The following is a 15319-nucleotide window of genomic DNA, read 5'->3' as shown; positions in this document are numbered from 1 at the left end:
CAGGAGGCTGAGGCAGGAGAATTGCCTGAACCCAGGAGGCGGAGGTTGCGGTGAGCCGAGATCGCGCCATTGCACTCCAGCCTGGGTAACAAGAGCGAAACTCCGTCTCAAAAAAAAAAACAAAACAAAAACAAAATTAGCCAGGTGTGGTGACACATGCCTGGAATCCCAGCTACTCCAGAGGCTGAGGCAGGAGAATTGCTTAAATCTGGGAGGCAGAGGTTACAGTGAGCCGAGATCATGCCATTATACTCCAGCCTAGGCAACAAGAGTGAAACTCCATCTCAAAAAAAAAAAAAAAAATTACAAAAATATATGGGGTGGGGTGCAGAGACAGGGTGAGGTGTCTCTTGGGCACATTACTTGGAGCACCTTTAGATGGAAAGTTTAGTTTTCTTTGGGCTATGTCAAAAATGTAAATATAATATATGGTGTAAAAACCAAGTCTGCTAAAATGGTCCCTGCAGACCCCTGAGGATCAGCCCTTGTGCCCGATGCCCCCCCCATTCCTCCACCAGGCCCTGGTGGCTTCTGAGATGCCCTGCTACAATCTCAGGAGCTCCCAGGTCTATGGTGACAAGGTGGCCTGCCATGAGGCACAGAGCTGGAGGCCCATCTTCCCACCTTCCTCATCCAGAGGCCCTCCTGTGCCCACCCCCTCCTGGCTGACCTGCTGCCGGATGTTGGCACAGAAGGCCATGTCGGGGTCCAGCTTCCTGTGGTGGAAGAGATCTGGGGACTGCAGCTCAGCCCGCAGGGCACTGCCCTTGATCAAGTAGATGTTTGAAATATAGGGCACATTCCAGACACCACTGTGGGAGAGACAGAAAGAGGGTGGGGGTCTGAGGCTGGCAGCAGGGAAGATGGAGCAGGTCACAGGCTGCTGGTAGGGAGTCATAGCCTGGTATCTGGGCTGTGAGAAGGGGAAGTCGCAGGCTGGGAGGGCACAATCATGCTGATTTGATTCGCCCACCCTGGATACATGGGCCTTTTGTCAGGAAGTCCTTCTGTGTGTCTAACTACAGTGTTCCTTGCTTCAGGTTCACCAGGAATTTGAGAGCAACAAGGACAGGAATACTGAGGAGGGAGCTCTACAAGCCGAGGCAGAAGACAGATGAAGGTGTCCCCTGCCCCCGCCCTGCCCTGCAGGTACTCACACACGCCGCCCCTGCACGATGTCCACGTAGTCCTCGGAGCGGGCATAGTAGCCATCTGCACTGAGAGCCCCCCAGAAGTTCGACCACAGCCTCCCATGCCGGGTCATCAGTGGGGCAATGACGTTCCTGAGGAAGGGAGCGCCTCAGTGGGAAGTCACTGCCCACTGGGAGTGGGAGACAGGACTAGCCAGGGGTAGGGGGAGGAGGGGCGGAGGAGGAAGGATGGGGCAGGAGGGTGCCCCTCAACCTGCACACAGGGATCCCCAAGCACCTCACTGGGACAGGCAGCACCTTGGCCAGGGGGTCAGGGGTTTGGCTCTTCTGGTACCTGCTCCCTCCCATGGGTCATCCAGGAGCAGACAGGGCAGGACACCTTCTCTATCAGAACCTGGGGTATCAGGCTAGGGGTCCACAGCTCTGGGTAACAGGTGAGGTCAAGGAGGAGTAGGAAGAGGAGAAAGAGGAAGAGGAGGAAGAGGAAGAGGAGGAGGAAGGGAAGGAGGAGGAGGAAGAGGAGGAGGAAGGGAAGGAGGAGGAGGAGGAGGAAGGCAAGGAGGGCTCCCACCCTGGGGCCAGGCCAATCCTGAGCAGTGTGGACGAAGACAGGGCGGCCTTACTTGTTCTGCTGGATCAGCAGCCGCAGGCTGTTGGGCTCGGTCAGGGCCACGTCGGCATCCACGCTGAAGTAGTAGGTGCAGCTGCGGTCCTGCCGGCACAGGTCTCTGCCAGGAGGAGGACGCAGGGTCAGTGCACTTGATCCTGGAGCCACCCTGGCAGCTGCCCACATCTATGGCCACAGTCTGGCTTCGTCACGTACCAGCCAAGGGGCTTTAGAGAGTTCACGCCAGCAGCCTGAAAGGTCCCTCCCAACTCTGAGTCTAAAACCCCTGGACTGCTGGGCTCTCAAGGCCCAGAGCTTGGCAACTGGCATTGAGTGTCCTGAAAATCCTGGCATTGGGAAGAACACAGCCCATAGGTGCCTCCATGGCCCAGGGTGAGAAGTAAACTGGGCTACCTTTCTTTTTTGTTTTTTTTTGAGACGGAGTTTCGCTCTTGTTACCCAGGCTGGAGTGCAATGGTGCGATCTCGGCTCACTGCAACCTCCACCTCCGGGTCTAAGCGATTCTCCTGGGGCTGCCTTTCCAACAAGCAATTTGGTAACTTGTACCAAAAACCTTAAAAATTTATATTATTTTTGTTTATCTGGTACAGGACTCAGATAAATGAGGTCTGTAAGCCAAACTCTGGCCCTGCTTGCCTTTATACAGCTCATGGGCTAAGAACACAACAGCTCTATGTTTTTCATTCATTCATTAATTCATTCACGAGACAGAGTTTCGCTCTTGTCACACAGGCTGGAGTACAGTGGCACGATCTTGGCTCACTGCAACCTCCGCCTCCTGGGTTCAGGTGATTCTCCTGCCTCTGCCTCCCCCGTAGCTGGAATTACAGGCACACACCACCATGCCCAGTGAATTTTTGTATTTTTTAGTAGAGACGAGATTTCACCATGTTGGCCAGGCTGTCTCAAACTGCCGACCTCAGGTGATCTGCCCGCCTCGACTCCCAAAGTGCCAGGATTACAGGGGTAAGCCTGTAATCATAAGATTTATGATCCAATCCTTAGCAGAAAGTTTGCCAACCTCTGATCTGGACTGTCTGACTCTTTTAAAATCAATATGAATTACTTCTTTGTTTTTGTTTTGCTTTATGAGACAAGGTCTCACTCTGTTGCCCAGGCTGGAATACAGTGGTACAATCATAGCTCACTGCAACCTCAACTTCCAGGGTTCAAGAGGTCCTCCCGCCCCAGCCTCTTAAGTAGCTGAGACCACAGGTTTGAGCCACCACACTCGGCTAATTTCCTTTTTTAAGAGGTGGAGTCTTGCCGGGCACGGTGGCTCACGCCTGTAATCCCAGCACTTTGGGAGGCCGAGGAGGGTGGATCACAAGGTCAAGAGATGGAGACCATCCTGGTTAACATGGTGAAACCCCGTCTCTACTAAAAATAGAAAAAATTAGCTGGGCGTGGTGGCACGTGCCTGTAATCCCAGCTACTCAGGAGGCTGAGGCAGGAGAATTGCCTGAACCCAGGAGGCGGAGGTTGCGGTGAGCCGAGATGGCGCCATTGCACTCCAGCCTGGGTAACAAGAGCGAAATTCCGTCTCAAGAAAAAAAAAAGAGATGGAGTCTCACTCTGTCACCCAAGCTGGAACGTAGAGGCACAATCATAGTTCACTGCAGCTTCAACTTCCCCAACTCAAGCAATCCTCTTGCCTTGGCCTCCCAAAGTGTGGGGATTACAGGCATCAGCCACTGCACTTAGCTGTTTCTTTGTTTTTAAGTGGTTGTAGGAAAAAAAAATCAAAAGAACAATTATATGAAGGTCATCGCCAGGTGCGGGTGGCTCACGCCTGTAATCCCAGCACTTTGGGAGGCTGAGGCGGGAAGATAACTTCAAGCCACAAATTTGAGAGCAGCCTGGGCAACACAGAAAAACCCTGTCTCTACAAAAAATAAAAATAAAAAAGTTGGCCGGGCTCGGTGGCTCAAGCCTGTAATCCCAGCACTTTGGGAGGCCGAGGCGGGTGGATCACAAGATCAAGAGATCGAGACCATCCAGGTCAACATGGTGAAACCCCGTCTCTACTAAAAATACAAAAAATCAGCTGGACATGGTGGCGCGTGCCTGTAATCCCAGCTACTCAGGAGGCTGAGGCAGGAGAATTGCCTGAACCCAGGAGGTGGAGGTTGCGGTGAGCCGAGATCGTGTCATTGCACTCCAGCCTGGGTAACAAGAGGGAAACTCCGTCTCAAAAAATAAATAAATAAATAAAAATTAAAAAAATAAAAAAGTTAGCCAGGCGCAGTGGCTCACACTTGTAATCCCAGCACTTAGGGAGGCTGAGTTGGTCAGATCACTTGAGGTTAGGAGTTCGAGACAGGCCTAGCCAACATGGTGAAACCCCGCCTCTACTAAAAATATAAAAATTAGCCAGGTGTGGTGGCATGCACCTGTTATCCCATCTACTCAGGAGGCTGAGGCAGGAGAATCACTTGAACCCCAGGTGGGGAAGTTGCAGTGAGCCAAGGTGGTGCCACTGCACTCCAGCCTAGGTGACAGAGTGAGACTCTGTCTCAAAATAAATAAATAAAAATTAAAAAGTTAACTGGGCGTGGTGGCACATGCCTGTGGTCCCAGCTTCTTGGGGGCCTGAGGCAGGAGGATTGCTGGAGCCCAGAAGTTTGAGGCTACAATAAACTATGATCCTGCCACTGCACTCCAGCCTGGACAAAAAAAGTGACAGCAAGCTAGGCCAGGCACGGTAACGGTGGCTCACGTCTGTAATCCCAACGCTTTGGGAGGCTGAGGCGGGCAGATCACAAGGTCAAAATATCAAGACCATTCTGGCCAACATGGTAAAATCTTGTGTCTACTAAAAATACAAAAATTAGCTGGGTATGGTGGTGCATGCCTGTAGTCCCAGCTACTCAGGAGGCTGAAGCAGGAAAATCGCTTGAACCTGGGAGGTGGAGGTTGCAGTGAGCTGAGATTACGCCACTGCACTCCAGCCTGGCAACAGACACTCCATTTAAAAAAAAAAAAAAAGGAGAGTGACTTCAAGTCTCAAAAAGCAATTACATAAAAGTCAAATTTCAGTGTTCATAAACGAAATTTTGCTGGGATGCAGCCTCACTCATTCATTTACGTATTATTCATAGCTGCTTCTGTGCTACTAAGGCAGAGTTGAGTGGTTGTAACAGAGCCCGCAGAGCCAATTTGCAAAGATTTATGACCTAGTCCTCAGCCGGAAGTTTGCCAACCTTTGAGCTGGACTGTCTGACTCTTCTACAATCAACACAAACTACTTCTTTCTTTTAGTTTTGTTTTGCTTTATGAGACAAGGGCTCGCCCTGTCACCCAGGCTGGAGTACAGTGGTTCAATCAAAGCTCACTGCAACCTCAACTTCTCAGGCTCAAGAGATCATCCTGCCTCAGCCTCTTGAGTAGCTGGAACCCCAGGTTCGAGCCACCACACTCAGCTAATTTATTTTTGTAGAGATTGGGTCTCGCTACATTGCCCAGGTTGCTCTCCAACTCCTGGCCTCAAGCAATCCTTTAGCTTTGGCCTCTCAAAGTGCTGGGACTACAGGTATTGAGCCGCCCTGCCCGACTTTTTTTTCTTTTTTTTAAAATAAAGGAAAACACTTGAGGTTGGCTCCCTAATTGTCAGCCTTTGTCTACTTCAGCCCCTGGTCCTTCTTCTTTCTCTGATTTGCTTCCTGAACCCAAATGACGCAGCTCAGCCCTGCTCAGGAGCCCAGGGGTTGGCAGGAGAGAGGCTATTTCCCCATTTGACAGATGGAAACTCCAAGGCCCAGAGAAGGGCAGGAACTTGCTAGAGCACACACAGCCTTCAGGACTCCCATCACTCAGCCTACTGCTCCTCACCACAGCCACAGCTCCCCTGCCCGCCGCTGTCAGTGCAGAGAACCGCGGCCCACAACTCACGCGCCCATGTTCCTGGCATCTGCATTCGCCATCCGCACCTCAGGGCCCACCAGCTTCACAGACTGGTACTCGCTGCCATGCTCTGCCAGGAACTCCTCCACCTGAGTCTTGTGATGCTGCTCCTGGGGGTGTGAATGGCAAAGGGAATGGAGGTGGTGAGGAGGACACGGCTTCCACCCACGGACTGCAGCACCTCCTGACACTGCCAGGCTGTGCCCCTTCATCCCTGGCACCCTTGGCCATCTGCTTTCCTGTCTCCAGACCTTTGCCCACACTAGCCCTGTGCCAGGAACATCCTTCCCTGGCCATCCTTTGCCCATTCTCCCCTGACTAGGCCAGACCTCCTAAGAGCCTCTGACAACAGGATAGAACCCCACCACCACCCCTTGGATACCACATCCAGAGACACTGTTGATTCCTGGATGTGACCCAGTGATCTACTTTGTTACAAAATGTGGGTTGGGCATGGTGGCTCATACCTGTAATCCCAGCACTTTGGGAGGCCAAGGCAGGCAGATCACCTGAGGTCAAGAGGTTGAGACCAGACTGCCCAACATGGTGAAATCCCATCTCTACTAAAAGTACAAAAAATTCAGGCCGGGCGCGGTGGCTCAAGGGCCGGGCGCGGTGGCTCAAGCCTGTAATCCCAGCACTTTGGGAGGCTGAGGCGGGTGGATCACGAGGTCGAGAGATCGAGACCATCCTGGTCAACATGGTGAAACCCCGTCTCTACTAAAAATACAAAAAAAAAAAAAACTAGCTGGGCGTGGTGGCGCATGCCTGTAATCCCAGCTACTCAGGAGGCTGAGGCAAGAGAATTGCCTGAGCCCAGGAGGCGGAGGTTGCGGTGAGCCAAGATCACGCCATTGCACTCCAGCCTGGGTAACAAGAGCGAAACTCCGTCTAAAAAAAAAAAAAAAAAAAAAAAAAAATTCACTCGGTGTGGTGGCAGGCACCTGTAATCCCAGCTACTCAGGAGGCTGAGGCAAGAGAATTGTTTGAACCCAGAAGAAGGTGGAGGTTGCAGTGAGCTGAGATCAAGCCACTGCACTCCAGCTTGGGCAACAAGAGAAAAACTCCATCTCAAAGAAAAAAAAGATACAAAAAATTAGCCAGGCATGGTGGTGCATGCCTGTAGTCCCAGTTACTCAGGAGGCTGAGGCAGGAGAATTGCTTTAACCCAAGAGGTGGAGGTTGCAGTGATCTGAGATCGTGCCACAGTACTCCAGCCTGGGTGACACAGCAAGACTCTGTCTCAAAAAAAGAAAAGAAGAAAACCAGTTTGACTGCCACCAGGTACAGTTAGGAAGGATTAACAGGGACAAGGATGGAAATGAAGACAATGGCTAGAAGCACCATGTGCTTCCTGTGCGCCAGGCACCTTTTACGAATTTCACATGTCAACTTGCTTAGCCCTTATAGCACTTCTGTGTGCTTGGACAATTATCCCTATTTTATAGATGAGAAACTAAAGCACAGAGAGGTTGAGTAATGTGCCCAGGGTCACACAGCCAATAAAAAGAGCAGTGCTGCGATTCAACCCAGTCTGACTCTGAAGTCAACCCAGTGATATGAGGACACAATCTACCACCCACTGCCATTTGGCCCAGGTAAGCTAGATTCAGTGAGACCTTCAGAGGTCTCGGGCTACCTTGTGAAGCTGGGCCCTGGACCCAAGCCACATGATGAGCCCACAGAGTGCCTGCTACTCACGTGGTTGTGGATGAAAAGTCGAATGTGTTTTCTGGGGTAGTGGAGGCGCAGGAGCCGCTGGAAGAACAGGGACACGAACGGCGTGGGCTGTTCAATGAACACACCGACCAGGACCGTGGGCAGAGCTTCATCCTGCACCAGGGAGGGTGGCATGAGAGTCCAGCAGTGTCCAGCCACAGGGGAACCACGTCCTGCCACAGCGCTGCCACTCCACCCCAGGGTGGCCCAAGGGAACCAGAGCCAAAGTCAGAAGCATGTGGACTTCCCAAGAAAGGTGCCTGGGCCTTTCCAGGCAGGGTGTCCGGGGAGCAGGGAAGCAGCAGGAGGGCTCCCGGGGAGGGAGCAGCAGGAGCCCAGGCCTGGAGCGAGGACCCAGTTGAGGACCTGCTATCAGGAGATCATGGCTGGTGTGGTGTTCAAGGTGAGCCACAAATGAGGAGTGTGGTTCATGGGAAGGGGGGCGGGGAGGCTGCAGGAGAGCCTGAAGGACAAGGCAGAAGAAAGCAGAATCTGGACATGTTGGGGGAGGCTAGAGACATACAGTCTGGGAGGGCTGCCAGGAAGAGGCACTTGGGTGGTAACTGGGATAGAACCCCAGGCAGGGAGGTGACCCCTTGACTTTCCACCAAAGACAATGAAGTCTATTCCAGAATCACCCATCCTCCTCGCCATCTCGGGGGACTGAGCCCCCCCATGTCCCTCAGGCGCAGGCCTGGGCACAGCCTCACCCCAATGCCCTTGAGGCTGCGCAGGCCCTCGTCACACACGGTGCAGCCCGTCTCGAAGGTCCAGAAGCGCGGGATGTAGTTGCCCAGGTAGTTCAGCTGCAGCTGTCGGAGAGACGTGGGGTCACAGAGGAGCCGGCCAGTCCCACCCACCACAGCCCGGACTCACATCTCCCTGGGACCAGGTGGGTTGGCACCATCCAGCCCCCTTCCACCCCCTGAGCAGGTCTTGGAGACAATGCTCCATCCCAGGAGATCAACAAGCCAGTCTGAAAGAGTGCATGGGAGGGTTTGACGCTCTAGCGCTTCTCCCAGGAGCTTGTAAAATTCCTAGGTCCCACCCCACTCAGAGATTCCAACTGAACGGATCCTGGGTGGAGTCAGGAAATCTGCATTTTAAACATATCACATCCTCCTTCCTCTTCCTCATTCAGGTAGTGAAGGACCACACTCAAATATGCTGTGAGCTATGAGCCAGTTCCCCAGGGGCCAGTGAAGTCCATCCTGTCCCTGGCCGCATCTGGACCCAGTCCCCTCCATCACCATAAACACAGGACATCTGTCCTACTTAGGACCAGCTATGTCTTATTGTCCTGTGCAAACATGAAATAAGAGTGAATAAAAGAGTCTGCCCTGGGGTGCGGATGGCTCTGGTAGCCCAGCCTAGGCCTAGATGGGGACAGCAGCCTCCTTTGTGTCCTGTGCCCAGTGAGAATAGGCAGATTACCACTGACCATCACAGCGGGAAAAGAGAGCACCACGCTGAGCTCAGATGTGAGAAGAGAGTCAGTGAGTTCATAGCAGGCCCCAGGTAGGTGGCCCCAGCCCCAGGGAGACACTATGGGGTCACAGTGAGAATGAAAGTGGAGCTCTGTCACCCTCCCACACTCCCCAGGGGCTGGGGCCCCCCTACCTTGGTTGGCCCATTGCCATGGATCAGGACTGGGAGGGTGTCATAGGCCAGATTCCTCGCTCTCACGTGGCCCATTTCAAACTTGAGCACGACCTCATCTGGGGGTCAGAAAGCACAGACCCACCCAGCATCAGACCCAGAGGTCAAGCTTAGGGTCCGACCAGCTAGGCTTAGATCCCAGCTCTGCAAGTGGCCTTGGTCAAGTCACTTCTCTCTGAGTCTCAGTTTCCTCTTCTAAAAAATAGGAATGGCCAGGCGCGGTGGCTCACGCCTGTAACCCCAGCACTTTGGGAGGCCGAGGCGGGTGGATCACGAGGTCAAGAGATCGAGACCATCCTGGTCAACATGGTGAAACCCCGTCTCTACTAAGAATACAAAAATTAGCTGGGCATGGTGGCGCGTGCCTGTAGTCCCAGCTACTAGGGAGGCGGAGGCAGGAGAATTGCTTGAACCCAGGAGGCGGAGGTTGCGGTGAGCCGAGATCGCGCCATTGCACTCCAGCCTGGGTAACAAGAGCAAAACTCCGTCTCAAAAAAAAAAAAAAAAAAAAAAAATAGGAATAATCCCTTCTTCATGGGATGAGAGGGACGATTTGTGTTGGGCAAGCATGGGGCACCAAGCCTGGTCCATCATGAGCACAGAATCCATGGCAACCCCTATAATTGTTGTGGTTACTTAGAGCCAGAAGCAGGGGCTGGGAGAAGACCTGGGACATCCTAGCTCCAGGCAACTCAGAGAAGCCCAAAGGACAAGAGTCTGGGAGGCCCCTTCTCTGAGTAGGCAGAGCAGACTCAGAAAATGCCAGTCACATGAGCATGGGGGGAGGCCTGGGCATGGTCAGGGCAGATCTTGTCCCATTGGAAGGAGCCTCTGCAACAGGGTCCCAATACCCATATTTGACCCTATTAGTCTGCACATAGGAAAATGGGTATTTCGGCTGGGCACAGTGGCTCATACCTGTAATCCCGGCACTGGCTCATGCCTGTAATCTCAGCACTTTGGGAGGCCGAGGCAGGCGGATCACTTGAGGTCAGGAGTTTGAGACCAGCCTGGCCAACATGGTGAAACCCTGTCTCTACTAGAAAAACATAAAAACTAGCTGGGCATGGTGGCACGTGCCTGTAATTCCAGCTACTTGGGAGGCTGAGGCAGAAGAATTGCTTAACCTGGGAGGTGGAGGTTACAGTGAGCCGAGGTTTTGCTACTGCACTCCAGCCTGGGCGACACAGCGAAACACCATCTTTAAAAAAAAAAAAAAAAAAAGGTGGGGCGGGGGCAAACAGGTAGCTCCTGACCTGCCTGGATCTGAACTCAGTGCTTCTTAACCCCAGAAACCACAGGCAAACGAGTATGGTATTTCTGCATTTTTCTGGGAGCAGAGCCATAGCTTTCATCAGACTCTCAAAAGGGCCCATTTATCCCACAAAATCAGCAATCAGTGGATGTGGCTCACTTCCCTTTTGTAAAGATGAGAAAACTGAGTCTCCTGGCGGAGGGCGTGTGGCTTGCTTGGGGTCACTCAGCAAGGCCTGTGGCAAAGCAACGTCATCACCAGCCACTGACATGAGGTTTGCGGCATCAAGGCTAGAGCAGCCTTTCTGCTTTCCAGGTTGCCCATCCCACCAGCTGAGTCCCTGCCTCGAGCCCAGGACTCCTTCCCCTGGAAGGTGGGAAGGCCAGGAAAGCGGGGAAAGGGAACCCACCTGTAAGGACCTGGCATGCAGGGCAGGGTGTCCAGCACCTGCTGTGTGCCTCCCCCAACTCCTCCCAGGCTGAATGCTCACGTGTCCCTGGCCCCCAGGAGAGACACAGTTCTGCGCTAGGACATCCAGGTGGCCCCTGCGGACCCCGAGATGAGGTCAGTGACCTCCCAGCACAATGACCAGAGGGAAGCAGCCCAGTTCTCCTCCTTGGGCTCAGGCCCTGCCTGGAATCCTTCCTATCACCCCTCTCAGGATCCACCCCTCCCTGTGGGGGCTGCTCACCCAAGGCTCCATCCAGGTTCTGGAAGATACGGCAGCGGTGGTCCAGGGTGATATTTATCTGGTCCTGCAGGAAAGAGGGTACCAGGCTGCAGTAGGGGAAGGCCCTGGGGGAGGCTGGGGCTACATCTCACCCAGTGTGGGGAGTCTATACCCCAACCTCAGCCCTCTCTCCCCACACCTACTCTGCCATGTCACATCAGGGCAGGTGGGCGCCCAGAGAAGGCCACCAGCCAAGCTCCTGAGGACTACAGTCTAGTGACTCCATCCACAGAAAACCAGGGACTCTATGAACTGGAAGGAATCTAAAGATGCAGCCAGCTCATTTACAATGACGGTCATAAGAGTAACCGCGCCTGCCAAGCACTCCACTACATGAACATCGCTACTCCAAATATTCTACATGTGGGTCGGCTGTGGCGGCTCACACCTGTCATCCCAGCACTTTGAAAGGGTAAGGCAGAAGTTTCACTTGAGCCCAAGAGTTTGAGACCAGCCTGGGTAACATAGCACAACTTCATCTCTATAAAAAAATTTTGGCCAGATGCAGTGGCTCACGCGTATAATCCCAGCACTTTAGGAGGCAGAGGCGGGCGGATCACAAGGTCAGGAGATTGAGACTATCCTGGCTAACACGGTGAAACTCCGTCTCTACTAAAAATACAAAAAATTAGCCGGGGGCGGTGGCGGCACCTGTAGTCCTAGCACCTATAGTCAGGAGGCTGTGGCAGAAGAATCGATTGAACCCAGGAGGCAGAGGTTGCAATGAGCCTAGATCATGCCACTGCACCCCAGCCTGGGTGACAAAGCAAGACTCCATCTCAAAAACAATAATAATCAAATAAAAATTCAAATTAGCCAAACACAGTGGCACATGCCTACAGTCCCAGATACTTGGGAGGCTGAGATGGAAGGATTGCTTGAGTCCGGGAGGTTGAGGACGCAGTGAGGTATATTCTTGCCACTGCACATCAGCCTGAGTGACAGTGAGACCCTGCCTCAAAGAAATAAAATACTCTATGTATATTAATCAATTTAATTCTGACAACATCTCTGTGAGAGAGTACTATCATTATTGCTATTTATTTATTTATTTATTTGAGATGGAGTCTTGCTCTTGCTGCCCAGGCCGGAGTGCAATGGCGCGATCTCAGCTCACTGCAGCCTCCACCTCCCTGGTTCAAGTGATTCTCCTGCCTCAGCCTCCTGAGTAGATGGGATTATAGGTGTACACCACCACGCCTGGCTAATTTTTTGTATTTTTTTCTTTTTTTTTTTTTGAGACGGAGTTTCACTCGTTACCCAGGCTGGAGTGCAATGGCGCGATCTTGGCTCACCGCAACCTCCGCCTCCTGGGTTCAGGCAATTCTCCTGCCTCAGCCTCCTGAGTAGCTGGGATTACAGGCATGCGCCACCATGCCCAGCTAATTTTTTGTATTTTTAGTAGAGACGGGGTTTCACCATGTTGACCAGGATGGTCTTGATCTCTTGACCTCGTGATCCACCCGCCTTGGCCTCCCAAAGTGCTGGGATTACAGGCTTGAGCCACCGCACTCGGCATTTTTTGTATTTTTAGTAGAGATAAGGTTTCACTATGTTGGTCAGGCTAGTCTGGAACTCCTGTCCTCAGGTGATCCACCCACCTTGGTCTCCCAAAACATCGGGATTACAGACGTGAACCACTGTGCTGGCTCATTATTGTAATTTATAACTGAAAAAACAAGGCACAGAGAAGTTGCCCAATGTTACATAGCTAATAAATGGTGAGATGGAATTAGAATCCAGGCAGCCTGGCCCTGAAGTCCTTATTCTAAACCACGGGACAATGCTGTGTCTTTAAGACCCAAAGGCCAGGCATGGTGCTTTCATCCCAGCATTTTGGGAGGCTGAGGCAGGTGAATCACCTGAGGACAGGAGTTCGAGACCAGCCTGGCCAACATGGTGAAACCCCATCTTTACTAAAAATACAAATATTAGCTGGGCATGGCGGCATGCACCTGTAATCCCAGCTACTTGGGAGACTGAGGCAGGAGAATCACTTGAACCCAGGAGGTGGAGGTTGCAGTGACCCAAGATTGTGCCATTGTACTCCAGCCTGAATGACAGGAGTTGAAACTCCACCTCAAAAGAAAAAAAAAAAAAAAAAAAAAACCCTGACTGTGTCAGCCAGGTGCGGTGGTTCCCATCTGTAATCCCAGCACTATGGGAGGTTGAGGTGGGTGGGTCCTTCAGCCCAGAAGTTCAAGACCAGCCTGGGCAACATGTCGAGACCCCATCTTTACAAAAAATACAAAAATTAGCCGGAGCGTGGTGGTGCGCCTGTGGTTCCAGCTACTCAGGCTGGGTGAGAGTATGGCTTGAGCCCAGGAGGCCAAGGATGCAATAAGCCATGTCCGAACCACTGCACTCCAGCCTGGGCAACAGAGCGAGATCCTGTCTCCAAAAAAAAGAAAGACTAAATTGTGTCTCATGGGGCCCTAGGCAGGGCAAGGAAGGGCAGATGTCACTCGAGGCTTATCCCTCATCCCATATAGGGCAGCTCTAGTTCTGTGAAGGATGTCACTGGAGGCAAAGGGGAAGGAGGGGGAAGGACTGAGGTAACAAAAAGATCAAGTTTATGGTTTCCACCATACAAGCTCAACTGCTTCCATTTTATGGATTATCAAAACCAACACCCAGGCCAGATGTGGTGGCTCACACCTGTAATCCCAGCACTTGGGAGGCCAAGGCAGGTGGCTCGCTTGAGATCAGGAGTTCAAGATCAGCCTGGCCAACATGGTTGAAACCCCATCTCTACTAAAAATACAAAAATGGGTTGGGCGAAGTGGCTCACATTTGTAATCCCAGCACTTTGGGAGGCCAAGGCGGGAGGATCACGAGGTCAGGCGATTGAGACCATCCTAGCCAACATGATAAAACCCCATCTCTACTAAAATACAAAAAATTAGCTGGGCATGGTGGTGCGCACCTGTAGTCCCAGCTACTTGGGAGGCTGAGGCAGGGGAATTGTTTGAACCCAGGAGGCAGAGATTGCAGTAAGCTGATATCACGCCACTGCACTCCAGCCTGGTGACAATGCGAGACTCCATCTCAAAAATAAATAAATAAATAAGTAAATTCCCGCTGAGAGGCGCTGTTCCCGCAGAGCCTGGCCGATGGACCCCCAGCCCCCTCTCCTTGGCCCGCCCACTACCTCTTACCCTCTTGTCCGGATCCAAGAAGATCTTGGTGTAAAACAGCTGATCACTGTCGCTGTCCTGGCCATCCCACTCGGCCACCAGTTTGCTGAGGTTGGGGGCATAACCGATGAAGCCTAGAGGTTGGTGGTTGGAGACACCAAAAGAGACCCTTGGCTTCCAGCCTCTAAGCCAGGGGTCTCCTCCACCCTTTCAGCTCATCCACCTTCACTCATATGCCCACAAACCCTGCCACCTCTCAGAAGTCCTCCTGAATTGACAGGAGATGGGTGTGCAGGTTGGAAATGGGCCTGCCAGTGAATGCCACTTATTAATGAGTTCCTACTGACCCCAAGAATAAGACCAATGGTGCCCGCTAAGCTGTACTGTTCACTGCTGGGCACCATGTACGTGGCAAAGAAATGGATTGATCCAGGAGCCCCCAGAGAGCAGGGCTCGGAGGGTACAGGCCTGGTGCCCCTTCTTGCAGTTATCTGGGAAACCTGGCCCAGAGAAGGGCAAGGCTGGGCCAAGCTCACACAATGCCTTGAAGGCTGAGACCTGGCATAGTGGGGAAGCCACCTGGGCCCTGCCTAGAGTACAGATTGGTGAGAGGCAAGCAGAAGAGCAACGGGACCCCACTACTCCTGAGCCAGGGCAAGGCCATGTGGACTGTGCTTCCTCTGAACCAATGGAGAAAAGTATCTGTTGAGGGCAGACCTCCATCTGAGGTTGAAAAGAGACCTGTGGATTTTATTCTCCATGTAGTGGAAAATCATTAAGTGATGTGTGGATCTGCATCTTTTTTATTTATTTATTTTTTTAAGAGCAAGGGCACAATCTCGGCTCACTGCAAGCTCCACCTCCTGGGTTAAAGCGATTCTCTTGCCTCAGCCTCCCAAGTAGCTAGGATTATAGGCATATACCATCAGGCCTGGCTAATTTTTGTATTTTTAATAGAGACGGGACTTTGCCATGTTGGCCAGGCTGGTCTCAAACTCCTGACCTCAAGTGTTCCACCCTCCTTGGCCTCCCAAAGTGTTGAGATTACAGGCATGAGCCACTGTGCCCAGCCTTGGATTTACATCAAGACCCCTCTAGCTGCTGGATGGAGAATGCCCTGGAAAGGCATGAGGGCAG

The 15319-nt window shown here is 52.5% G+C and overlaps 1 protein-coding gene across 1 annotated transcript in view; it reads right to left on the bottom strand.

The window, feature by feature from the left end:
- The window catches only part of PLOD1 (procollagen-lysine,2-oxoglutarate 5-dioxygenase 1), a 41576-nt gene that overhangs the window by 11886 nt on the left and 14371 nt on the right, over positions 1-15319 (bottom strand). Inside the window, exons 5-13 of the mRNA XM_039473495.2 lie at positions 14204-14316; positions 11007-11070; positions 9022-9119; positions 8112-8213; positions 7384-7515; positions 5671-5792; positions 1775-1879; positions 1158-1283; positions 671-812 (exon numbers count right to left, since the gene is read on the bottom strand). Of these exons, the coding sequence (XP_039329429.1) occupies positions 671-812; positions 1158-1283; positions 1775-1879; positions 5671-5792; positions 7384-7515; positions 8112-8213; positions 9022-9119; positions 11007-11070; positions 14204-14316 (1004 nt within the window). The remainder of the gene's footprint in view (positions 1-670; positions 813-1157; positions 1284-1774; positions 1880-5670; positions 5793-7383; positions 7516-8111; positions 8214-9021; positions 9120-11006; positions 11071-14203; positions 14317-15319) is intronic.

Source organism: Saimiri boliviensis, chromosome 11, assembly GCF_048565385.1.
Source record: "Saimiri boliviensis isolate mSaiBol1 chromosome 11, mSaiBol1.pri, whole genome shotgun sequence".
In the NCBI taxonomy this organism is placed as follows: Eukaryota; Metazoa; Chordata; class Mammalia; order Primates; family Cebidae; genus Saimiri; species Saimiri boliviensis.
The sequence above is the reverse complement of the archived record's forward strand: the minus strand, read 5'-3'. Positions and strand labels throughout refer to the sequence as shown.